The sequence below is a fragment of the Lytechinus variegatus genome, chromosome 5 (genome assembly GCF_018143015.1).
Source record: "Lytechinus variegatus isolate NC3 chromosome 5, Lvar_3.0, whole genome shotgun sequence".
Taxonomy (NCBI): domain Eukaryota; kingdom Metazoa; phylum Echinodermata; class Echinoidea; order Temnopleuroida; family Toxopneustidae; genus Lytechinus; species Lytechinus variegatus.
Window position 1 is genome coordinate 3138326 of NC_054744.1, and position 27202 is coordinate 3165527.

The following is a 27202-nucleotide window of genomic DNA, read 5'->3' on the forward strand; positions in this document are numbered from 1 at the left end:
CTTGCCCATTCGCATATGCAATCAACAGTTATTTAACCACAGTCGCGTCTGTGAAACTGACTCCAGACTGAATCTAAATTACATTTTTTCCAATGACATACTTTTGGTCCGTTGTGAGTCTGTTTCATTTGTGTGACTAGCATACTACTGGTAGGCTTGCACTATCTTAAGCCTATAACCCACAAGAACTTAGCATACACTACATTTCAATCTGTATATTATGTGCACTTCCAAAACACTAATTTTGTCTTGAAAATTGAGTGTGAACACACCCTTTGGTAGAAGGAATTTCTGATTCATCTCTCAGAACTGTAGTATAGCAGGCAGATAAGCCTTACCATGTGTATCTCACATGTGTCACCATGAATCCAGTCTTCAACTAAGGAATAATGAAAATTGAATATCAAAATCAATTTCCCCTCGATTCTTTAATTGAATTTAAAATGTTAACTAATTACTTGCATCTCCTGATTTTTATATTTGTAGAGACTGATTTCATTAATATGTAAAAAAAGAGAAATCTATGAACCATTTTTGTGAAATGACTTCTTTCCTGCTTGTTAGTAATTAGTTCTCCTGAGAAAAAAATGTTTCCTGAAAAAAGTCTTTATGTACATTTAGTGGTCAAATCTTAAGTATCACAGAGCTGTATGCATCTTCCTCTGGTGCCAGGGTATAGTCCTATTACCAACCCTTCCCATTCCCCTTTCTAGACCACATTCTCCTCATCCTTGATATCTCCATATTCCTTTTCCCATTTCATTTTCTTTCTTCCTCCATCCACTGCTTGCTGTGGCCCTGGAAATCATTCTCCTGCACCCCCTTAGGATCCTACATTCTCCCTATCCTCTTTTTCTCTCTCCCTCTCCCAGGCTCTCCTTCCTTCTCTCCACGTACTGCCTATTGTGTGATGGGAAATCATTCTCCTGCACCCCTTTAGCATCTCATACTCTCCTTACCCCACTCCCTCTTCTCTCTCCTTCCCATTCCGTCCACCACTTCATTTTCTCCACGCAGTCCCTGCTATGTGCCTGGAAATACAAGTCAATTATTCTCCTGCACCCCTCTATGATCTCACACTCTCCCTACTCCCCTTCCTCTATCTTCTCCTTCCCTAGCCACCCCACCCACCCCTTCCTTCTCCCCACCCACTGCCTGCTGTGTGCCTGGAAATACAAGTCAATTATTCTCCTGCACCCCTCTATGATCTCACACTCTCCCTACCCCCCCTTCCTCTATCTTCTCCTTCCCTAGCCACCCCACCCACCCCTTCCTTCTCCCCACCCACTGCCTGCTGTGTGCCTGGAAATACAAGTCAATTATTCTCCTGCACCCCTCTATGATCTCACACTCTCCCTACCCCCCCTTCCTCTATCTTCTCCTTCCCGTTTATGCACCCACCCACTCCTTCCTTCTCCCCCCACTGCCTGCTGTGTGCCTGGAAACACAAGTTAATTATTCTCCTGCACCCCTCTAAGATATCAGCTGTTCCTCTCTTTACATCCATGTTAGCACTCTTCTCAATCTCTGCATTGATGATAATGACACAAACTTTGTGTCATTATCATCACAAAGATCTTGTCTCTTTGTGTTAAGTTGCAATTATACAAACCTAAATTTTTGCCAGAAAAATTGACTTAAACTAAAGATCTGACTTCTACATAATGTATAATATTGATGTTATCTAGAGCTGTTTTCCTACACGGAAGAAAAGATTTTATGCAGGTATATATAGGCCTATATATCTTTTTGAATGATGTAATATCAGTCATTGTGTGTTATTGAGCTTGATTATAACAGTGCCCTGATATTCATCTAGCGTTACAACTTTACAAAGTGATAAAGGTAATCTGATACATGTATATATGCTCAATAACTATTCATGGATTATCGAAAACAGATTTAGATATCAATTGAAATTGATAGAATTTCAATTGAAAATTGAGGGGAAATAGATTGTATCTGATTTTAGACCATCTAATGATCAATGTCAACCTTGAGATGTTTATATTAATGTACATGTAACAATGCTATGGTTTTATAAGAAGGATGAATCAATAAAATGCTTACTATTTTCTTCTCATAAAATTCAAGACAGTTGAATTATAAGTAGAGGCAATGAAGAAGAAGAATGAGGAGTCAGTAAATATTTATTGTTCTGCAATAAAGTTCATATTTTTTGGCATAAACATATACTCTTATAGCCATGGCAGTACTCTATAAACAAAGAAGCTTTTATATCCAAGGTATTGGTTTAGATGGCATAATGTATGATAGCGCTTTAGACAAGTAATATCGGTGTGGACAGTGGTGAATATAAAAGACGAAGCTTTAATAACTAAGGTATGGGCTTAGATGTATTAAAGCGCCCAAGTCAAGTTAGTTATTAGTGTGGTAAATGTAAAACAGAATCTCTTATAACCAAGTTCCATGACATGTGCTCTGGCGACGATTGCTCCGATGGAAAATCTACACGTTAAGCAAAACAAAATGTAACCGCCAGAGCTAAATAAACCCTAATTCTTATCTTTACATCATTCTGATCTGTATTACAATCCTTACTCTAATGCTATGGCATATGCCTTGTGAGATATTAAGACCAGAGCACATGTCGCAGAAGTAAAAGTTGTGTCACCGGCTTGGATTGTATAATGTATGATAAAGCTCTAGACAAGTTATCAGTGTAATAAAAATAAAACAAGAAGTTGTTTATAACCAAAGCAAAGGCTTAGATGGTATTATGCATGATAGCACTCTAGACAAGTTATCAGCATGAGATATGAACATTCCAGAAACAGAGCAGGGGGGTTTCTGGAAAGTTTGTGTGGGTGGATCCTTGCCTGAGGCCGTACGGAAATTATTATGAAATTGATTCAGACGGTGGATAACGGGGCCTTTTCTTGCGAATACATGAATATGTTGTGTGTTCGTGGTGGGGTGCCGCAGAGTGAAAACTAGATCACCTTATTCACATTCACATTTCACGAAAGGATGTATGTTAGATACTAAAGTTTAATGTAAGTTTTAGTTACATATGGGATGATAAGCCAAAGTTGAAATGTGTGGTAGATGTATCTGCATTCTTTTGATTTGCCAGATTCTACTTCCCCTTTCATATCTTCAATCTGTGAATCTAATATGTTTTAAATTAGCATCCTCAATATATGCTAACTCATAATGTATATTGCATATACGATTGTATACAGTGCAACCAAGTGGCATACAAATTTTCCCTTCTTGTTTTACGTCTTGTAAATAGTCTCTGCTGTTTTCTTTGCATTGCACCCATCATGCAAAGAGATATGGCAGGCAAGGCATTTATAGTAAATATTGCATTGACATCAATGTAAATTACAGACACATTTTGCTCATTTTCATGACATTTCACACGAGTACTTGCTCCCCTTTTGCCATTTTAGGGCATGAAAGTCTTGGTGGATCTTTGTTATCTAAAGAAGATGTCAACTTAGTAGATAGTTGGATAGGGGTCCTCCAAGGTTTGTGTAACCTAAACCTCACAATGGGAGTTTCTGGAACTGATTAGGAAAGGGCGTCAGGCTGTGGAGGTCTAGGTCATTTCTTGGTAATCATAAGCAGTATACGACTGACTCATATTATAATTCAGGAGGGAAATAATATCCAATGAAAGATAAAGTTCTAAATTATTGAAGCATTTACAAAAATAAAAGACAGGCTATGGGCAGATCAAGGATTTTCCTTATGAGGGAGGGGTATTTTTGCCAGGGATAATTTTGAGTTTACATGACATTTTCTACAAAATGGTTCTCAAAAGGGGGTACAGGACGGATGTGCCACCTTGGATCCACCACTGAGACTGGTATAGCAACAAATCTAGCAACAATTCTCACTCTCCATTTTGATAAACTTATTTGGCCAGTTGAAAATACTCTTTTATTCTCCTATGTGAACACAAATTTGATTTCATTCTTTTTCAGGTCACAGTTATATAATATCTAAACCATACCTAGTTGTGACACATGGTGATTCTGTTGGTATTCATGCTTCTGCTGGATATTATTTTATTTTTTTTTTTTAATTTCACCAATTGAAGAAAAACCTAAAGAGATGATTAAGAACAACGACATTAACAAAAACCAGCTAATACATCTTTAAAAAAGAACATGATTTTTTTTAAATAAACATAAAACAGATAACCATAAAAAATGACCTTGTCAATCTCTATTTTTGACTCAATGTGAAGGCTTAATCTATTGATATATTACCACTAGCAAGGCAGATAACTTCTTCAAATTATTCATGCCCATTTTTCATTATTCATTGGGTTGGCTAAAGAAAGATTTGGATATCAGCACGTCGCTCGGGGCAATCCCATGCATGGCGTATCGCGAGGGGACATGTCTCCGCGTACGGGCAAGTCACGGGAGAACCACCACTATTGATTTCTTTTCCTTTGCTCTGATCTATAAAGTTAATGATCCTCAGATGATTTGTGGGTATTAATGGAGTGCAGTGGACTTAACCTATATCAAGACAACAACAAATTGACCGTAATTGTCTCCATATTCCACTGACTCACTGGTTATAAACCTTTCACTCAAATGAATTTCAATGGGTGGGACTAGATGTGCACCTACAGTCAATACCCTTACATTTATCCATTCATATCTGTGTGAGTCCATCACACAAATTTTGAGGGATCAGTTATTTTTCAAGACTAAACTAATATTGATTTGATGAATGGATATTTTAGTCCAACTCTTGATGAAGTTGTGGTAACTGAACATCAACAAAGGAACAAATACACATTCCATTTTCACTTTATACCCTATGTGTAAACAAGGATGGTTACTTATGATGGAAGGTGTTAAACCAATGTTGTCCCAAGTTGTGCATGGCGACTGCTATGACAGGCATGCGCCATTGCAACTTGGACGATGAAGATTAATGTTTAGTCAAAAGCCATAAAATACCTGAGAACAAATCAAATGAATCAAGCAACATCTCTGAGAATTTACTCAGTATTTTGCACCATTAAATATTTATAGCAGTGAAGTAGTGTCACATAAATAAGGCATGGAAGGGAACTTCAATATTAGAGGGAAATTGTTTTTCATTTAATTCACTTTCACTCTTACTAGGGAGGAGTCAAATTTGACTCGGATTGGCACCAACCAGGAGTCAACAATGGTAATTGTCGAGTGACTAATTTCTGAGTTATTTTGACTCGAAATTGAGTGATTTCTCAGCTGATACCACACCTTTCCTAGTCAAATTCAGAGTCACTTTCACTTGAAATATAATTTAGTCGACTTTTGGCTGGTGCGGTGAAGAGAGTTGAATAAAGAACATGCAGTTCTCCAGTGTAAGTACCTGAATATTACCTTCAATACCCCCAACCAATCTTGAATCTGTTCAGCAGTTGGTCGGTTTATTCACATTTCACTGGTAATCGGGATTTACCTGAATATTTTATGCACTCCTGACGATGTAAACAAAACCATTACTGCTCTCCGAAGACACATAGATGTCTTCCATCATGCGTTATGTAGTTCTTGAGTGCAATCTGCGCTCTCGCACATGAAAGATCAATGTACATGTAAATGTCCTTTTACCGTCCTCAATTAAATGCAGGATTATGTGCTTGTGAATGTTAGATATTTGTTAAAATGTTATGCAGGATGGACAAAACATTTATTTTTAAAGATTCAAAAAAGCGTTCAAGTTTTTATTCTGAAAGCCCTCCATCTCATCACGTACACGTTAGTATCATTTTCACTGCAATGATGGAAATGTCACTCTGTGTTCAAGATTTTGAATTTATTTTCCTTTCAGTTTTATTATTTTCATTTATTTGTTTTGTTTATTCATTCATTTATTTACATAATTAGTAGATTTATTCTTCAGTTCATGATACTTTTCATTTTAGTTTTGATTATTATTAGTATCAATTGTGCATAAGAAGATAAGTTTGAAGTCAGTTTAAAGTTATTGTAATGTTATGAATACTTGACCTTCTTTAAAATGTTATTTCAATAGGCAAAACTCAGGATACAAAAGAGAAGTAATAATTGTATTGAGTTAAATGAAGTAGCTGTCACATTCTAGGCTATCAAAAGTAAATCCTGAAGTTGGGAATCAAGTTTTTGTGAATTGTCCTTTGTCTTTGATCTGCATAGAAATATGATAATGATTGACCTTTAAAAGTACACACACTAAAACACTAGAGAATCTGGTAACCGCAGGAAGCTTTGACCGAATAATTCTAATAAATGAAGCATGGTTTAATCCTTGCGTCTTTGAATCATACGTGCAATCCGGCAATCAATTCTTTTAGGGGATGAATTGGGTTTTAATCCCCGGCCGTGTGTCTAACCCAACAAGCACTCCAGAAAATTGTGAAGATTAATATTCCTGGTGCATTAAAATGATTGAAGAAATTGCCTCCAAATTGCTGGCAGCGTCGGCCATTAAGGCGTAAGGCCTGATGCGGGCATTAGATAGCTTGTGCAGATGCAGCGTGGTTAAGTTGATGGGGCTGTAGGGATTAGAGTCATTAAGGAAAGGAACATCCCCCCTTTAGAGTTCATAATCGTCAATTATGCTGGGCCATAGTGGTAAGGGAGAGGCCGTCTGGGTTAACAAAGGAGGATACAAGAGGTGTTGGGGCGTCGTGGTTGCAGTGCATGAGATAGAAGAATATATAAGTGGCAGTATGGTTTAACTTCCAATGATGTTTAATAATGCATTATTGAGAGGCATGGGAGCTGAATACTATTCATTGCATTATTGGCAAAATCTATGTCCATTGGTGAGCTAATCGCAATGTGGAGATGCAATTTTAAGAATATGGATAATATTTTGACGAAAGATAGTCATTGAATGTAGAAGATTTGTATTTTATAACATGGCATTTTGTGAATAAAATATAGTCATGGTTAATATTCCTTGACTATTAATAATAATGATAGCAGTGCTCGCTGGGAGAACGGTTTTCGTAGTTACGTTTCGGAACTGAAGTAGCTACTTATTATTATCATTGTAAGATTCAGTGTTGCATCTTTCAGCAAGAATTTCCATTTTAAAGGTGATATGCATCTTTTCCTTGTTTACAACATTGTGTTGTTCATGAAAAATGTAGGGATTATCAATAAAGAACTTTCTTGCAGGATTTTTGCATGAGAGGCAGAAAAAAAATGTAAAGCCACTAAGTTGACATTTCAAACTTATGCATGGTGCGTGTACATCGTTGACTATAGCTCTAATCCTCTGTTCAATCTGTATTCTGTAATGAGCTATTTATTTCTTGCCGTGGGCGTGGGTCTGAGATGATGAGCTGCTTCTCTTGATTTTGCAGCTGTCTCGAAGAAGGAAAACAAACAATCATAATCATCTTTATTTTCACCCTTCTAGCTCGACTAATAAGAGAGCCAAGCCCTTTTTACCTCCATGTTTGAATATATTGCGTATACTCTCCCCTTCTTTGTTTTCTTCTTCATTTATTTCATTTTAAATTTCAGCAGGGTAGCCCCATGAGTAGTCACAATACTGTTTTGCATCGAGGCACTGCATAACATAAAAAATATAGAAATACATATATAAATGAACATACAGTTGTGCTTGAAAGTTACGGAACCCCATCACACAAACACTCCTTCATGCTGAGTGTTGGAAAGTAGATAAAAACACTACAATTTTCTACGAGTCCAGAGAAACCGACTTTATTTAATGTACTATTTTTCCATCATCTTTCTTCACAATGAAATGATTAATATATGGCAGACCTTGAACACTTTGAATATGTTCATTTACTAGTGGTGTTCACTATTAAAGTATTGAACACCATTGAATGCATTATCTCCCTTGTCAAATGTGAAGTCACTGATATAAATTTATTTTGGAATTGTGTTCCTCTTGCCTGATAAACCATCATCGTATCGTGACGCTAATGTTTGTTAGTATGAGGAAGTTCTGTCATGAATTCACATCAATTGTCAAGACAATGATACATAATCTATGGCACTGCATGACAGTAGTGTATGGACTTTGTGGTTGATGAATCGAAGTAAAATTCACAATTCAATTCAATTCAATACAATTCAATTCTATTAAATTAAAATCAATTCGGTTACTGTCCATGAGGAAACTTGTACTGGGATTCACACCAAATTTACATAAAAATGTTGAGTTGATAAAGAAGCCTTGATATTCCATTGCAGTGTAATTTCTGTTATAAAATGGTCTAGATGTACCCACATTTTCCAGGACAATGCATTGATGAATCTACAGATTTTCAAAGTTAACTTGAAGAAGGTTTGAGGGGATGATTGGAGGGGGTAGGCGTTGAACATGGCATGGCCCCTGGGGAACTGTTCAAACGAACGCCTGTGTAGGGAGAGAATAGCCTCCTGTATACCCTGCAGGCATGCAAACATTATGGAAGCATCACATCATTATTATCATCACTTTTCTGCTGCATTGCCGCTGTGTGCATGAAACCTCAGGCGTGCGACCTATATAGTGTGTGACTGTGATGAATCTTAGCATGGCAAATGTTAGTGGTGAAGCGAAATCAACCATGTACTCAACTATTTCATCGACTTCTTTAGTTCACGATACTATCAGACATGATGTACTCACACCAGCCTTTTGAATAACTCTGGTTTCAGAATTATTTCAAAATGACTGTAATGATTGATATGTCTACATGTACTTATACATTAACTAAACAGTAACCAGAATCTGTAGATTGATAGTTGTAAAAGTGCTTGGGAGAAGGGGCAGTGTGACATAATTTCATTAAAAAAGCTGCTCTTTATTGAATAAAGGGCCCCTTTAAACTGTTACTTGAATTTTTTTTTTAGAATAAAGGCCAGTGAAGGGAAATATGTGAGCCCCTGTGCAGAATATTTTTCATGGTTGTGTAAATTTGGTTTTAGCCTCATAAAGGAGGAAAGCAGGAGGGGGGGGGGAATATTGCTTTTTATTGTTAGAAGAATGAGCAAAGATTTTTTAGCAATCAGAATAAAGTATGTGTGATGCAGTTTTTAAAATTCATTTGGGTATTTTTTACAATTCATTTTGGTAATGTCCTGATTCCTGTTTAGCTTTACCATTCAAAAATTATTTCGATCATAGGGAAGTGCATTGTGGTAAAAAAAAATTCAGTGTCTAGAATGTACGAGACTAAACGCAATCACTCGTTGTACACTGTATAAAGGAAGATATTGTGCATTAATGTGACTTTTCCCCTTGTGGCTTTGAAAGGATATTTGAGTAGTCAAGACTCCTCGGGCCATTTTTCCTAAACGGAGTTAAAACCAAGAGTGGGAAGCGAGTGTTGATTCTATATTTCTAATGTCTTGTTGACTCTCATCAGCATCGGTGTTGCTTGTATGGAACCCCCCAGGGTTGGGGGATGTTGGCAGGCATGCACATCATCTGTGTACAAGAAAACATACAACACTTAGAACAGTGATGTATGGGCAGGGGCGGAGTGTCGTCACATCCGCCTAACGATGGCAGCACTAACCTTAGTGCGATGAATACAAAGTATAAGAAATACAATGAAATAATGTCAGAAACAGCACTGAAATTTTCAGAAAAATTTGTTTGCTTTCAGTTAACGAAATGGATGAACTCACAAGATTCAGCACAAAATATGAATGCAATGTTTGTATGTTATACATCATCACTGCACTGCTGTACAGGTCGCTAAGGCATTGCTTTTATCAGCCGGTCAGTTGCTCGGGCTCTAGATTAAAAATGCCTGGATGTTCGCCCTGGCCCATATTTTCAGCTTTTGGATTCAGATTGAAGAAATCGTGTGAAAATAACAACATATGGTGCTAGAAGAGAGTTTGGAAACTCCATTTTTATTTCATCTTTGAATAAAGGGCAGAATACAGACTTCTCTATGAGGGTGTAAGATATTGCCCCCCCCCAAAAAAAAAGATGGCTGATAATTTTCCCTGTTCCATATGTCAAAGTGTTCCACATCTAGGGTGCTCTTCGGAAAGCATTTGGCAGACAATGAACTGTAATTCATGTGATGTACCCCTTCTCTCGCCTCTGAAAATGTATCTTTCGCTGATCATTGATATGGAATACAGTAGGCATGACAATTACGAAAAAAGTTTGAACTTTGAATGACTTGGATAACCTTCTTAACTATTTAACATGGAATGGTTTATCAGTGATGAGCAAAAAAAAAAACAATTATGTAAGGACTAAGAAGGGAACTATACAAAAATGAATAAATAAATTTTAAAATGGTAGTTCAAGAACCCTCCCGGGCCCTGTAACACAAAGCGTAGCAATTGATCATTGGGTTGATCTATACAATTGATTGCATTGATTAAATGATCAATCGTAAAAATCAGCTCCATAATGAATCGCTACGTTTTATTTTGTGGGACCTATGTTATAATATGCCATGTGATAATCTATCTCTCAGCAATTTATCATTTTTGATTTGATTTGATTTGATTTATTTATTTCTGTTTCACAATAGTATAATGAACATAGCAATAATATAATAAACATAACAAAACAAGGTCGAAAATACTACGAAATATAATATGTATACATAAATAATCATAAATTTAAAGAACACAATTGAGTAAATAAATTTATCTGAAATGACATTTGTATTTGAAAGTAAAACGGAGGGACTTGCCGAAAAAAAAGCAAAGCTTGTACAGGCGGCAAGCCCCTAACTTAGTTTCAATATAAAACTACAACAAATAAATATTGGTTCGTAATAATAAATTTGTTTAAAAATAAATACAATTTTTGTGCACTTGAAAAAACGTAACTGATGGGTCATGTAAAGAAATATTTACGTTATACAATACTTTAAGAGAGGGGGGGGGGCAGAAGGGACAGAGCAGTGCAATACACTAAGTAGAAAAGAAATATGGCAGGCAGCAGGAGCAGGTACTTGGCTAATTGCAGTTTTAAGAAGAAAAAATAATGTAAAACAAATAATATACATGACTATATGTATATAATATAAACTCATATACATAAAAGTTGAGTATAATTAAATCAGTTATTTTAGTTATTCAGCTTGACCTGTTTGCGACGAATATTTCAGAATTAACATTTTTTTCAGTTTGCGTTTAAAAATATTTACATTAGGGGATTCTTTGAAATCTTGAGGCAGAGAGTTCCAATAGGCAGGCCCGGAGAAGACAAACGAGTTTTTTGCAAATAAAGTTCTTGTTAAAGGAAGATGATAACATAGACGTTGCCTTGTTGGGTAGCTGTGTACGGAAGCATTTTTACGGAACATATTAAAGAAAATGGCGGGGAGATCGTCCCTGCTTAATTGAAACATAAATTGACTAAGTTCGAAAAGATATATGTCATTTACTTTAAGAATGTTATTTTCAAAAAATAAGATATCAGTATGTGATCTAAAGTGTGTTTGAAAAATTATTCTTAGAGCTTTTTTCTGGAGAAGTAATATTCTATTTATTTGTGTTTGTATTGCACATCCCCACGCAATAATTCCATAATTAATATATGGTAGAATAAGTGTGTAATATAATGTTAACAAAGTGCGGGAAGGGAGAAAATGTTTAAGTTTATTAATAATTCCAATGTTTCTTGAAATTGTTTTACATATACTATCGATATGAGGCTTCCAGGATAATTTGTCGTCAATAAGGACACCCAAGAATCTAGTAGTGGAAACATTATTAAGAACAAAATTATCAAAGAAAATCCTGTCAGTTAGAGTATTGACTTTATTACTGAAAAGCATGTAGTTTGTCTTCTGGTGATTAAGTGAAAGTTTGTTGGCCTTGATCCAATCTGTAACATTTGTTAGTTCAAAGTTTAAGGTTCTAACGAGTTGGTTAATATCATCATGGGAAAAGAAAATATTGGAATCGTCAGCAAAAAGTATAAATGAAAGTAAATTTGATGTATTTTTAATATCATTGATGTAAGTAATAAAAAGAAGTGGGCCTAGTAGGCTACCCTGGGGGACACCGCAAGTAATTGGAAGAGTAGTCGAATTGCAATTATTCACTGATACAAATTGGGTCCTATCAGTGAGGTAACTCCTGAACCACTCCAAGGCCTTCCCTCTAACTCCATAATGACATAGTTTATGAAGGAGAATTTCATGATTTATAGTGTCGAAGGCCTTGGAGAAGTCCAGGAAGATACCGACAGTATGACAACTATTATCGATGGAAGTGGTGACTTTATTTATAAATGACAAAATAATTTCCATTAATTTTCATTAGTTACATATTGTCCTCATTGAATGCTTTTAACAACTATAGACTTCCTGTCAGATTTGAGACTGCATGATTTTATGGCCCCATAAATCACTCAAATTATGCTTTGCATTTTGAAAAAATGGCAGCTAATTTGACACCATAATTGCAGTTGGTATGAAATTAAGTACTATTTCTCATAAGTGTTCTTCCTCTGTGCATGCATCTCTTGTCAGATTATTGCTCATTGACTGTGTATGTCAAAGTGATGCTGACCGTTGACTCGTATCTGTACACACAGTCACTCAATAAATTTAGCATTCTTTTTCTACATGTTCTATTTTTGTGCATGTGTGAAGCCACCAGTAAGCAAGATAAATTTCATTCTAAACGAAGATGAAAGAAGAGTCCCCATATAGCTCAAAGAGCCTTTAGTGGCGAGAAATAAGAGCTCTTCCACCTCTAAGCATGCGTCTCAGTCGGCAAATAGTTCTTTTTTAAAACGACAGATTGAGAAAAAAAAATAATGTACATGTTGGGACTAAGAAATGTTAAGGGTGATAAGCACAGTATGTCAGTTGTATGTATACTAAGAGGATAATATTACAGCATGAGCGACAAAGAACATTAGTCTGCTCGAAGGTTGATGGAAGCTTTGTTAGTCACCGGCTTGGTACGAATGGTGGTGCAGGGAATGGGGGAATCCTGTTGCGTTCTTCCCTTGATCAAGATCGACAGTGGTGATCAAATCCCGTGTTAAGTGTAGACAAGTGGCATTATTTGTGGTGAAAATGAGTGCATGGGTGTGTGAAGACTGAAGAGTGCCGGTAATTCCAGGATAAACTGATGTAATTTGACAAGGATTCCAAATATTTGTAAATGGATGAGCAAGTGGATCATGTTTGACAAATGTTTATCTTGGCATTGGCTGTGTAATTATTTGAATTGGGAATGGGGTTTCCTTATGAGTAATTCTTTTGATTTTTCTCAGATTTTTCTTTTTTGAAGCTTGTAAAAAGTTTTGAAGAGTGTCAGTTAAGTGAACTATCATTTAGCTTTCCAATCTTTCAAAGTATAGTGCCCATTGGTTCATTTGTTATCCCTTGATTTCTATAAGAAATTTTTTTTTCAGCCCTTTGATAATTGGTCTTATTCCCCCCCCCCCGAAAAAAATATGCAGAAATTCTGATAATTTAATTTTGATCAGGCACCAAATCAAGATAAATGTTCTTGTAAAATATATCCATTGTTTCACATTTTTATCAAATATTAATAATAATAATAGGCATTTATATAGCGCCATCTATCTAGATATATTCTATTCCGAGGCGCACATATTCCTTTTAGAACTCCTCTAGCATACATGTACAGTTTGTAAATGCAAAAATTGCAGAAGGAAATTTATAACAATAATGAAATGAATGATAAATGTTCAACTTTTTCAATAACCCTTTCTTGAATATTAAAGATAGTCTTGTTGACATTCATTCACTTCACATAAAATAGTAAACACAGATTTCGCCTGTCCAAACGTCTTACTTACATTTACCAAGGAGAATTATAATCTTCTAAAATATTCTCTTCTGAGGCTTATAAATTTTTATACTGGGTGTAGCTTAAGCTATTTCCATTACTCGATGCATTCTTTTTTTATTTTTATTTTTTACTTACTATATATGCTTTTCAACGCACTTGTAATTTTCCCTCAATATCAAGTGCATTTTATTGAACTCTGAAAGTATTAATATTCACATGCGAGATATGAAAAAGGTTTCTTGTTTAAGATGAGTTCATTTGATGTGAAAGAGACAATCATATTCACAGATATGAAAATAAAAATAATCAATTTATTTTATCTATTTTTTATTTTCAGTGAGAGGAGAAGGAAAGAAAGGATCAAGACATGCAGCTGAAGAAGAGAACTGGCCAGTTCCAAAGCCACAAGAACGTTTCAGGCATCACACTTACGAAGAACCACCCGATGTCTCACCTCCCATCAGGAGATCTGAAACACCCGACAGTTACGTCGGTGAATCAAGCGACGAACTCAATGGACACTCGCCAGCAAGCATGTCACCGTCGCCTCACCGGCAAGTCAACTATTCCAAAGATCACCACTCGTCGTCGCCGATGTCCTCAGAGAGCGCAGACGACAGCTTCCCACCAATGCATTCCTCGTCGCAAAACCACCGTCAGCAGACGCCGCAGCACGACAGAAGACCCACGGCGGAGTACGACAACCCTTGGGAGTGGAGCAATAATCCCATGAAGATGGCTAAGATGGGGCCGAGTCCAGACGGGTTTGAAGGTCCTAGGGGGAGGAGTAGGTCCGAACTACCAGCCAATAGAGTTATGAGGACGAGTCCCGAGTCGGACACCAGGCCAGGAGACGAGTATGACGCACCTTGGGAATGGATGCCAATGAATAGGAAACTCTCACAAGCTATCACAGGTAAGTAATTGTGCAGGAGTGATCAGGGCGCTGTCTTACAAAGAGCTGAGATGGATCCAATCAATCCCATTTCCAACTATGGAAGTCCATTGGAGTCATTATTCTTCATATTCGAAAATAATAATGCAATATTCATATAGCTCTTAATACAATAGGCACTGTGACTATTACCCTGGCATTAGCATGGCTACAATTATCAGGTGCTCATGCATTCATGGAATTTCTTCCTACCGGTCATCCATTTACTACACCGGGGGCCCGTTGCAGAAAGACTTGCAATTAATCGCAACTCTAAAAATCATGCCCGACTTGATTTTCAACCAATCAACAGCGCGCATTTGGGACTTGCGATTGATTTTTTTACTTGTGTTTAAAGGGGAATCCAGCCTTGGCCATAAAATGGTGTGTTGGGAAGGAGAAAAATACATTAAACAGAATGGTGAAAGTTTGAAAGAAATCGGACAAGCAATAAGAAAGTTATTGCTGTTTTAAACTTGAGATCACTAATACTATGTAGATTTAAAATTGGCAACTTGGTAAGTAAATTATGACAAGGGGCAAGGACAACTTTCCCATAGGCCATGTACTTTATTATCAGGGATTTGTGGTTTTCTCTTTAGTACCCATTCCCCTGGGGCAGTAATCTAAATATAACCCAGATAGTATATTGTTTTATGTCCTCATGAAAGAAAAGTATAATTTGAAATAAAACTTTTGGGAAAAAAGACAATTTAGCCCTAATATGTATTGGAGTACATGGAAGAGTAGTCCTTGCCTTACATCACTATGACATCCCATATGTGGCCAATTTGAAGTCTCCATGGGTATAGTGATTACCAATATTTACAACTTTTAAAAATTCTTAACTTTCTTGTTGTTTGTCCAATATTGTTCAAACTTTCAGTTATCAACTTGTCTGATTTTTCTTTTCCTTATAAATACAAGTTTTTATTTGGGTTGGATTCCCCTTTAAACCCAACTCTTTCTGCAACGGACCTCGGGATGGATAGTGGCAAGTGTAGATAAACACCTTGCCAAAGGATGCGAGTGCCGCCGTGGGATTCGAACCTTGGACCTTGTGGTTCTAAGTGTGGAGCCTTATCCACTAAAGCCACAGCACCTGTTAATTTACACAATGTTGCATGGAAACAAAAAAGAGCATACCAATTTGACAAGACAGTGATGCATTTAATAGTATATTTAGAAATACTTTGAATAACCGATTTAGATGTTGCTGGCTTTTCAAAGTCACCATGGATCAGATCAGTCATGGCGCTTATGTAAGACTGGGTCCAGGCCGAACACTCTTCCTCTTATTGTTGGGTAATTATCTGTTAGAAGTTGTGAACAAACACCATTCTGTGGTTCCAGAGACCACAAACTTTTGATATTATTGACAGCAGTTTAAAGTCATAAGTTTGGGAGGTACCAACTTTTATTCACTTTTTAGAAAAAAACCCCTCAGCAATGGACTGCCAAATAAAGATCGCTCTCCAGTCAGGTAATGTGAACAAAGTTCAATTATTGGTTCCAAAAAGAGTTCAAGGACATTGATGAAATTAACAGAATTGATGAATTTTCCAGGTACAATATTGACTTTGGTTATGTTTGAAAAAGACACAACATTGGTGAAACTGGTAAATGAAGTTCACTCTCCTAAGAAAGAGGTTATAAACAGTAACACCTTAAATAAAATGCAGAAGAATGATAATTTGATAAAGAATTGTAGAGTATTTGGTGTAGTGCCTTTTCATAATTGGATGCAAGGGACTTTACAATTTGCTCACAAGATATGAGTGTTGGCCACTCAATAGGGATAACATTCTAAAAGAGACCTGGGGGATGTTTCACAAAGATTTAAGTATGACTTAGAGTCGCACTTAAATGTCTTGTTGCGCGCAGTATAAAAGGCATGACAGCATTGGTCAGATCATGCCAAGAGGACGCACACTACTGCGTATTGATCAATAAGATCGCGCGTTGCATATCATGTACGCGTCGACATTTAAGTGCGACCTAAGTCATACTTAAATCTTTGTGAAACACCCCCCAGGGCTCCTTCCTAAATACTTAAGTGCACAATTTCTATAATAAAATTTCTATCAGCCAATCAGCTTTCAGTAGTATTTCAGTAGCTTTTGACTGTTACATAAATTTGTTACTATAACATGTTTTATGAAATGGACCCCAGGTGACCAATGACAGTATTGCATGTCAATTGCTGTTGACTAGATGATACTACTTGGATATATTATAAGATCGTGGGTTAAGTCCACCCTGGGCGGATGACTGAAGCCAGTGTGTTGTGTGTAAACGTCTCTCCCATGTTTCATAGATGCAGGCTATGTTACAATGGAAAACACTCCGTCCCTCGGAGGGGGATGTTAGATGGAGGCCCCGTGTAGAGGAGAGTCACCACCTTTGCACGTTAAGAACCCACTGCACTATTCGTATAAGAGTAGGGGGAAACCCGGTGTAGTGGTCCACCTGCACTCCCCCCAATCAGTTGTATCGGGAGGAGAGACCTGCATGTCATAGTGATTCAGTTCACCTCCCAGGCACAGGTGATGCTAAACAAATAATTAATGATATTGTCTTCTTTTGCAGACAAGGAGAAGCATCAGCATGCGGGGCGTGTCTCGCCCCTCCCGGAGACACCTACGAGGGGGGCTAAGAAGGGGAACATGAAGCTTGATATCAAGTCAAGACCAGTAGACATGCCCGGAGAGCCGGTAGATCCCAAGATACCACTTACCCATCAAACGTAAGTACATCACCTCTACCAACTTCCCCAAATGTCCTAATACAAATAAAGGTTTAAATGAAGTTTTAATACACTGTAAAAATGTAGTTTTAAAGTTTAAGCACATTGTTAAAGCCCTCTCACAACTATTGTTTAGAATTTTAAAGAATTGTTTAATCCTTATTGAATAACTTATTTAAAACTTTAAACAATAGTAGTTTGAGCGAGAGGCCTAAAAACATGCTTCAAATTTTAAACATCATTTTCACTGTGCAGAATAAAACATCAGACTCTAATGATTTGATGTAGTTTGTTTCATATATCCAAATCGTACAGAATCTCAATTAAGACTACTTAATTTTTTTGGTGATTTCATTGATAATTGGCTATACATGTTTATCACAAAAAACTATTAAGGCTCTCCTGTGCTACATACCCACTGTCTCTGGTTTTTGTTTGATTCAGCCCAGACGCTGAGCACTGACTTGATTAAGAATCATATGACCTGGAGTGTTAAGAAAGAAACAAACAAAAAAAGAAAATCATGTTATTTATCAATTGTAGTATTTCATTTTCAGTCTGAAATTGAAATTAAAAGCAAACACCCACACACAGGGAGGGGTTAAATTGATTGAGAGAGAAAGAAAGAGAGAGCGCAAGGAGGGGAAGGGGGGGGGGGGTGGAGGAGAAGGAGGAGGGGGGGGGGGGGTAAGTGGGGATAAAGCAAGAAACAAAAAAAAAAGAAAGTCATGTTATTTATCAGTTGTAGAATTTCATTTTCAGTCTGAAATTGAAATTAAAAGCAAACACCCACACACCAGGGAGGGGGTAAAATTGATTGAGAGAGAAAGAAAGAAAGAGAGAGCAAGGAGGGGAATGGGGGGGGGGTAAGTGGGGATACAGAAAGAAAGAGAGACTGACAGACACTAACATATCTATCCCAAGAATTAAGACAAACATTGGATATATAGAAAAAACAGGCAGAAAGAGAGAGTAATAGAAAGTATAAAATAGACGTAACGGAAAGCGAAAGATAGTGACAGGTGCCTGTCAAATGTATTTTAAATGTGTGCATTCTGCTTGACATGACATCATCACGATGTCATAACTGTGTCCCGTAAGTGCCCTTGAGCCCTGATGATGATGTCGTCATCAATAAAACGCCCAGCCACTCAAAACCTCAACTCCGAGGATCGTCACAAACCGGGTTGATGAACTATGAAGCCATGTTTATTCTCTTGAAACAACAGACAATCGCCACGGCAACTACATGTTCAGTATCTTGTCATAGGAAAAGTTTAGAGTGCTTTCTGATGTCATAGCTTTTGAGGTGGTGTTTAGATTGTGATGTCAAACACATGTAATAGTTAAAACGGTTTTGATAGTCCAAGGACTGCCAAAATTGATTGTTTAGCCAGTAACCTTTTTTGTCAGGTTTTTTTTTAATTCAAATTATATTGATATAGGATTGTCTCCCTTCATCCTCCCTATGAATAACGATTATTATGCAGTAGTTCTTATTTGAAGAATAATATATAAATTATATCAAGTGTATGATTTCATGTCAGATGAATCAGAAATAAGATGAATTAGATATAGGACAATATAAGGCATTTACCAACAGTGCAGACCTGAATAAAGGCTTTTATAAGAATTGAAAGATAATTTTGTCTTTTCTTCTTCAGACAAGAATGAAACTGAGAGCTTGGATAATGAGCTGTAACAATAGAATTTTCCATGTTAGTTGTAGGGCGTAGCTTTTGTTTTTTAAATGCAATTATGGCATTTGTCCAAATTGGAAGTATGAAAAACTCTTTGTGCTGTTGGCTTTAATCAAATGCAAGTTATCCTACATTGTCTAAGTGCCTTTGTAAAAGGTAATATTTTTGTTCATGGCAAATTATACCAATTGTTTCTTCACATCCCACACCCATAATTTCTTTACTATCATTTCTAAAATATTCTATCAAGTGGCTTCCTTGTAAATGTACATTTCATTTTACCATGTGACAAATGATAATAATAGCCATGACTTCATTGGAATGGACATTAGAAGCAGTCTCGCAATGGTGTTTATGAAACAAAAGACTGATTTGATATTTCACAACAAGGAAGTGTACCTACCTCTCTCACTGAAGGAAACGATTCTTGGTAACGAAATCTATGATTAGTCAAAGATATCATGTATTTACTTGTTTATGAAGTACAAAGAGTTTCACTCCTTATATCCATGTAAATTTCATCATTTCTTTTAATACTATGCTCACTATGCGCATCAAGTATTTTCCAATTTCCTTGTAGGCCTATATGTCGTCGAAACTGGTCATGTATTTTTTTATTCTTTATGACCCTGGATATTTGAGCATCAAAACATACGTTTGAGTTGTATTTCCTTTTAAAGTTAGACACTAAAACAGTAATACTACTTTTACATTGAAATGCATTGTATATTCTGAAAAATCAGGTATAGTAATGACTTTTACTAGCATTGCTTATAAAGAGAAAAAAAAGAAGGTTTGCATTTATGACGCAGATGTAAAGATCCACTTTGCCAACAAGGAAACTATCACAATTCAAAGCTGTTTTGAAAGCCTTCTAAAAGAAGGAGTGGCGCGTAAATGCTCTTGAGCTTAGTCGAGATGTAAATGCTCTATGACGTTGGATAAGGTCGTAGGTACATGCAACTCTCATTGTGACATCATCGTTAGTCTAACCACCGATTTAGGAGGGCTTTGGCATCAGGTTCAGGAAGTTATGAGAATTGCGTTTGGTTTCGCTCTCTCTCTCTGTCTTCGCAAGGCATGTCTACATCAGACAGAGTTTGCAAATTATCCTGCTATGTTTGATCCGGCAAAAATTAAAAATTTTCAAGATTATTTGTAATGAAGATGCATGCAATTAGCAGCTTTCATGATTTTCCATTTTTTGTCAGTGGTTGCTCTCGGCAAATCAGATGCAAATATTCCAATAGCTTAAAACATATGCAAGATGATGCAAGGAATGCTCCTCTGGTAGTGGAAATTGTGCACTTTTGTGCAGGATTGAAATGAATCCAATGACTGGGTAATAATATGCTGTAAAGCGCTCTGGGCCGTTCTGGGAAAAGCGCTATATAAAAACTAGCTATTATTATTTATATGTCTTTTAGTGAAATCACTGGCAATTCTACATGAAGTACTCCTGGTTTCTGGAATTCATTGGAGGGTTGGTGGGGGCTAGAATCTTTTACAGAATTGCTACTCGGACTGATAAAGAACTGCTTAAATACTCATTGTACCACCGTGTACAATGATTCAATTTCAAACTCTTAAGGGGGTTAGGTTACATATCTCTCCAATATACCTTTTACTTGCCTGCTTTTTTCATCATGTGCTAATCTTTTTGATTTTCCTATAACTTTTGATGTACCTTGTTTATATGGAATTCTGTAAAACCTCTTTTCATTTTGTTATTTCACTTCAACTTCAATTTTTATTCAAAGTGATTTTTGTTATGTTTTTCTGTCCTTTACCATATACATGTATTGTCGGCTGTCATCTGAACCGTTGTATCGCGATACAACAAAGTGAAACTTATTTCAGAGAAAATCTACTTCAAATTTTGCTACAAGAAAAAATAATTTCCACTTTCTCTTTCCTACAGTACAATGGGATCTGGGCATTTTATAGAAAATTTGTGTGACGTTGCCTTGACTTTGTCACATATTCCAATTTTTTCTTGTGGACCATACATTTTTTTTCTATGGCTCTTTACTTAACTGTAGGGTTATGACAGACAACAGTTCTTTTTACAAAATTTTAAAATTTATCAGAGAAACTATTTACAGTACATGAACCAATCTTTTGCAAGTAGCTCACATCAGTTGTCACTGGAAATCATTGGCTATTTGCTTTGTGAAATGCTCCCCTTATGAGCATTAATAACATTCAGATAAAATAACCAGTACTACATGTAAATCAGTAACGTCCAATTTCCGATCATGTTGGTAGAGCATCTGTCTCACAAGCGGGAGGTCGGGAGTTCAAACCCCGCCGAGTCAGACCAAAAGACGTTAAAAGATGGCAGTTGCTGCTACCCTGTTTGGCGTTCAACAATTGAAGGGATAAAGCATCATCAATATGGCGCTGCGCAGTGGCTGACGGGCCCACGATCGATTGGTCAAAGCAAATTTATGGAGTATTTCATTTCATGTCTATTTTGGACAATAAAATATGTATTTTTTATATTTAATTTTCATGTTTTTGGTTTTTCCATTGCAGATGGTACCACGGGAAGCTATCAAGATCAGATGCAGAGAAGAAGTTAAAATCATGCAAGGAAGGAAGTTACTTGGTTAGACAGAGTGAGAGTGCTGCCAGGGATTACTCGTTATCATTAAAGTGAGTATCATGGAGGTTTGAGGGTGGGGCAGGGGAAATGGTTAACCTCTTGATGAGGCAATTTTTTTTTTTGGGGGGGCATATACTTATTTTCAGAAAACCAACAGCAAAGGAATGTCACCGATTAAAAAAAAACTGTTTTAAGTCACCCCTGTCCGAAGTATATACACAAAAATATGGCAGCAGTGGCAGTTATTGTCATTGCTCTCATAGTAGATGTAGTATGAGTATTTCACTTGACAAATGTAATCTGCCGTAAACCAGGTTGACATTGGACAGTTCTTGAAGCGAGTTACCTTTTTTTGGTTTTTTTTTTTTTTAAATGATTTTATATGTTATGAAAGTGGTATGATTGACACTCAGAAATATTTTCAGAAACTCCAACAGCAAAGGAATGTTACTGATTTTCAAAAATTGTTCAAAGTGTTCTCCTTGTATCTTGGGTCGATGAGAACAGATTTGTCAGTGGAAATTACTAATAAGACTAACTTAATGAAATACCCCTCAACAACAATCATAATGGAATAGACTTTGGAATGCATGAACATTTTGCCGGGTTCTTACCCTCATGCATACGGGCTATCTTTACTCTTGTGAAGAGCAATATTTCCTTAACTGCAAGGACAAGTGCCACAAGAGTGGGGGATCCGATGACATTTCCAGAACAAACATGGTCTGTGGTTTATTTTAGAGGAGGCGATGTAGGAAAATGTATCAGTAATATTGACAAAGGCAATAGATATTCCTTGAAAATGTCACTCCAGAGAGGAATGGATATGCAGATACTCAGTGTCTATATTGAACAGAGCTGGGGGCATCTTGTTATTGACAGAGGCCCTCTTTATATATATATATATAAGAAAAGAAGCAAGACTAGACTAACCCAGGTGGGCAATCATTTTGAGAGAAAGGCTTAAAATCATTCTTGGTCCATTGTTATTGATCATGTAAAGTTTGTGCCGTTTTAGATGGTTAAACGTGAAATACCCAATCCTGTTAGTGTAAAGAATGTGAAATCATTTCAATTCAATTCAATTCAATTCCGATAAAAAGAAATGTACAGAGATATACATGTGGGCAAAGTAACAGGTTGTCAATACAATAAATACATAATTAAGTTATACATAAGATGGACATGCAGTACATAAATGGACACAGATATTTCAGGAAAAAGATGGAATTGAGAAAAAAAACATTAAGTTTTTGTTGAGGCAGTAATCATATGAGAGAAAGTCACAGAATCGTAGAATGAATATGAATGATTACATTGATTATCTGTTTCTATATCGAAGAGTGCTGGGCCATATTGGTATTTACTGGGTCAGTGTTTATGATACAATAATCCCAATGGGCAATAATTTTGAGAAAAAAGCTTTAAAACTTGATTACTTCATTATAACTTCATTATAAGACATGGGACCAACTTTAGATAGTTTAAGATTGAAATTTAATACCCAATGCTAGTGGTTTTGTTCATTTTTTGTTCTTATATTTTATATTTTGTTTTTCAGAATGTAAATAGGGTTCAATAGAAGGGTGATTATTTTTCTGGCTGAAGTGTTTGAAGCAAAATATATCAAAATTCATCTACAGAAATTTTTTTTTCATCCTTGAGAAGAATATTATCATAAATATTGGTCTGCAATCTCTGTCTCATTTTCGAGGCTGCTTGTTGAGAAGTGGGTGGGGGCTGTTAGTATATACATTGAAATAAAAACATATTATTACTGCATTATTTGCATTCATTATTTGGGTCAGAGCAACGGGGCTCTCGGTCCTCCTACACGTACTGAATGAGTTCAAAGCTGCCTCTGATACAGGCGTGGTTTGGATTGAAGCATAACTTAGACAAAAGTGCAAATGGAATAGGAACTGTCTTTCACCAATGAAAAGAGGTAAAAATATATTTCACACTTTCCAAGGTTGGTTTTATTTCAGACTGAGTCATTGGTGTGACATGGAATGGTAAAGAACTCAAAGCTTATTTGTCTTCCTTAGGAATGGTGATGAATAATTGAAGAAGCATTTATCCCTGTTATTGAGATAACCTTAAGTGGAGCAGGGCAATAAAATATGGGACTTGAAAAGATAAGAAACAATTCAAGTAATATGCCAAACAATTTTGATTGATGCTGTCTCCAAAGTCAACTAAACATCACCAAGTAGGACATGTTGAATCTCAAAACCTGGGCAGAGGGTGTCATTTCCTTTTCTTGTATATTGATATTCATATTTTTCATCATAACAGTAAATATTAATGGTATTTGGTGACTTTGGTGTCTACATAAATCTTACAATGTGGGATTTTTTTAAATATTTACAATAAACATTGTAAATCCAGTAAATTTACTTATTTATCATTTAATTGCACATTCTTTTGAAAATACACAACTTGTAAAATACATTTGGTTACCACATCAACACATTTAATAAGGTTTCATTCCAGAAACTTTTCTCCCACTCTCTAAACTTGATATATTAAAAATATTGTTTGGTTTGATGTGCATGAAAGCCTACTTTCCTTTTTTTTTTTCAAAAGCATATAGTTTTGAATATTTGCTGTTATTATTATTTTTTTCTTTAAAAGATATTTTAAAGATAATTGACCTAAAATAATTTGTCTGTTAAATGCTTATAATAAACTACAAGTTAATTGTTAATTATGATAATTAAGTTGGTAGAGCAGGGTTTTTGGATTCCGGTGACCCAGGTTCGATTCCCAATTGGTGCGCTAGTGCCCTTTGGTCGGGTATTTATCCTCATAACCAGGTCCCTCAGAGAGGACCTTAAACCGTTGGTCCTCTGGTTGCTTGCTAACAAGCATTCATGCTTTCTGTAGCAATCAGGTAAAAAATCACCATCTATTACTCTTTACCTGTGGCACAGAACGTTTTGTCCAAACAGAGCTAACATATGGCAACAATAGCTAACCCCACCCCGCCCCGATACTTTGCTCGGAACTAGTGGGTTACACTGATTATTATTGTTGCTTTATATTACAAAATTACCAAAAGAATGACATGATGATAAACCTGTACATTTCAATATTTCCTTCTGGAATATGATACATACTTGTAACCTACCCACTTGAAACATTCTGCCAAGCGTTGTGGTCTCATGACAGATATATTTATGTTTTCTAGTGGGGTTATTGTCTTAACACTTAGATTTTCTAATTTATACCGGGAAGTAATTTTTTTTTAATTGCATTTGGGTATTCTTGTAGAAATACTTCAAATTGTGATTTATTCATTAATGCTGGAAATGAACACTTGTATTCTTTTGTTTCAAATAAAAACAATGATTTATTATCAGATCACTTTGCTGGAAATAGAAATTGATGACTTTTCAAATTGATGTGATGAATAGATGGAATATCATTCGGAATTGCAGAATTTGGTTTGCAATCGTTAAATAACCTTCGTAAAAACTTGGTGATCACCTCTATTACAAATTTCTCTCATTTTTCTTTCATGGAAACTGTAAACTGTAAGGCCAGTTTAATAATAACGATCTGTTACTCAGTGCTCAAATTATGAGAAGCTAAAGAAATGTCAAAGTTTTGTTTACAATACTACATGTACATATATATGTTTTTTCCTCACGTTTCAGTGCTTCAGAAAATCTATTAGTTTTGTATGATTTTAGTGTAAAATGAGCTAATGTTCAATATTTGTGTAACATCTAGCTTTCCAGAGTTAAACCATAAGTTTGCACCAGAGTTTGAATTAGATCCAAGTTCAGAATCCTACTCATTGAGTCACATGCCTGAGATTATCAAGTGAGGGTCTATGGAATATGTGCATTGTACGTAGATCAAATTTTCTTCAAGGGGTAAAGTTGGCAATATAGAAAACCAACCAAAATAATCACATATTTCAGAGAAATAATAGAATTTCCCCGAAAACGCAGTATTTCAGGCCCACAAAGTTTGAAAATCATAGGATAAACCCAAACCAGGCATGAGTGGAAAATAAGCCAATCAAACCTCTTTGCAGTGTTTAATGTTAGCCAAGATTTATGCTGCAGGATGTATATAATGGAAGCCTTTTTTTCTAAAATTTCTCTATTTAGCATTTGTTTTGTAAAATTCAGCTAGCTGAAGCACTGGTATAGTTTGTTCTGGCGGACGTGCATTCAGCCATGGAAACTCTTGAAGATCTGAGATTGATAAAAGTCAAAACAGCAGTATTCTTGTCCTCTATTCCTGAAAATCTGGTTTTTATATGAAGGGGAACTTCATCCTGACAGAAAGTTTGATGTAATAAAACAAAAAAAAATATGGGTCAAGACTTGAGGAAAATCAATTAAAGATGAAGAAAGTTATTTAAATATCAAGATTTTTATGTCTGACATAAATGAGCAGCTGCCCCATATGTTATGCAATATAAAATGCATGAATTCAAATTTTTAATGGGTTCATAAGGACTAGGAGCGGGTGTGAATATATAAGAAATGAAATGCAGTGTAATATTGAAAAAAATATGCTGTAACCTAACCTCTGTGTATGTAATTACCTGACCATGATGTTTTTCTTTCTTTTTTTTAATGCAGGAGTGCAAAGGGTTTCATGCATATGAAGATTGTGTTCAACCACCAGTCAGACGGATATATATTAGGAGAGTTCAGTAAACCATTCCCGAGCATCTCAGAAATGATATGCTACTACACAAGGCAAAAGCTCAACATCAGAGGGGCAGAGCACATGGCATTGCTACACCCGGTCATAGACCAGTTACTATAGGCCTGATCTTGGCGTTAGAACCCCCGTAGAAGATAGACTGTTCTAGAAAAGACTGGCTGGCTGTGAGAGAGAGACGATGAAGATGGTTATCGGTTTTTCCTCCGTTTCTGTTTCGTATGTCTTGGATTGATTCGGGCAGAGCATACTGGAAATGATGAAAGACTAGTCCTCGAAGGTCTAGAGGATTCCTATCTTCTGCAGGTCCAGACTGCTACAGTGTCCTACATTGTTCTAGAAGATGTTGTGGACTATCTGATAGTCCAAGCTTTGACTGTCTGCAAGACAAGCCAGCTTGTGAGACCTATACTGAACTAGTCCAGGTCTAGGAGATAGACTTCATTATATATTGTTAGAGATATTTATGGCTAGAGACACCCCTGAAGACGATCTATCCTTGAGGAAACTGTTCCTGAACCCTGGCATCTTGAAGGTATGATGGATGGGCAATTCTTTGACATGTACCAGACATTGAAGCAGAATGAAGAGATAATGCTACAAAGGTACAACTCCATTCTGCGAAAGACAACAGAATGTAAAAAAAAATTAAATAAAGGCATATAAAGAGTACTGTGTAAATATTTTCAACCAAATGAAGTTTTGGCAGTTTTTCCTACTGAGGAGAATATGTGCAGCTGTCAAACAGGAAAGGACTGGATTGAAAGGATGGACTGC

At 36.3% G+C, this 27202-nt stretch overlaps 1 protein-coding gene across 1 annotated transcript in view; it reads left to right on the top strand.

Annotated features, from left to right (window-relative positions):
- The window catches only part of LOC121414807 (SH2 domain-containing adapter protein F-like), a 44260-nt gene extending 17362 nt beyond the window's left edge, over positions 1-26898 (top strand). Inside the window, exons 2-5 of the mRNA XM_041607862.1 lie at positions 14086-14664; positions 17272-17428; positions 21667-21786; positions 26341-26898. Of these exons, the coding sequence (XP_041463796.1) occupies positions 14086-14664; positions 17272-17428; positions 21667-21786; positions 26341-26530 (1046 nt within the window). The 3' untranslated portion in view covers positions 26531-26898. The remainder of the gene's footprint in view (positions 1-14085; positions 14665-17271; positions 17429-21666; positions 21787-26340) is intronic.
- The last annotated feature ends 304 nt before the right edge of the window (positions 26899-27202 follow it).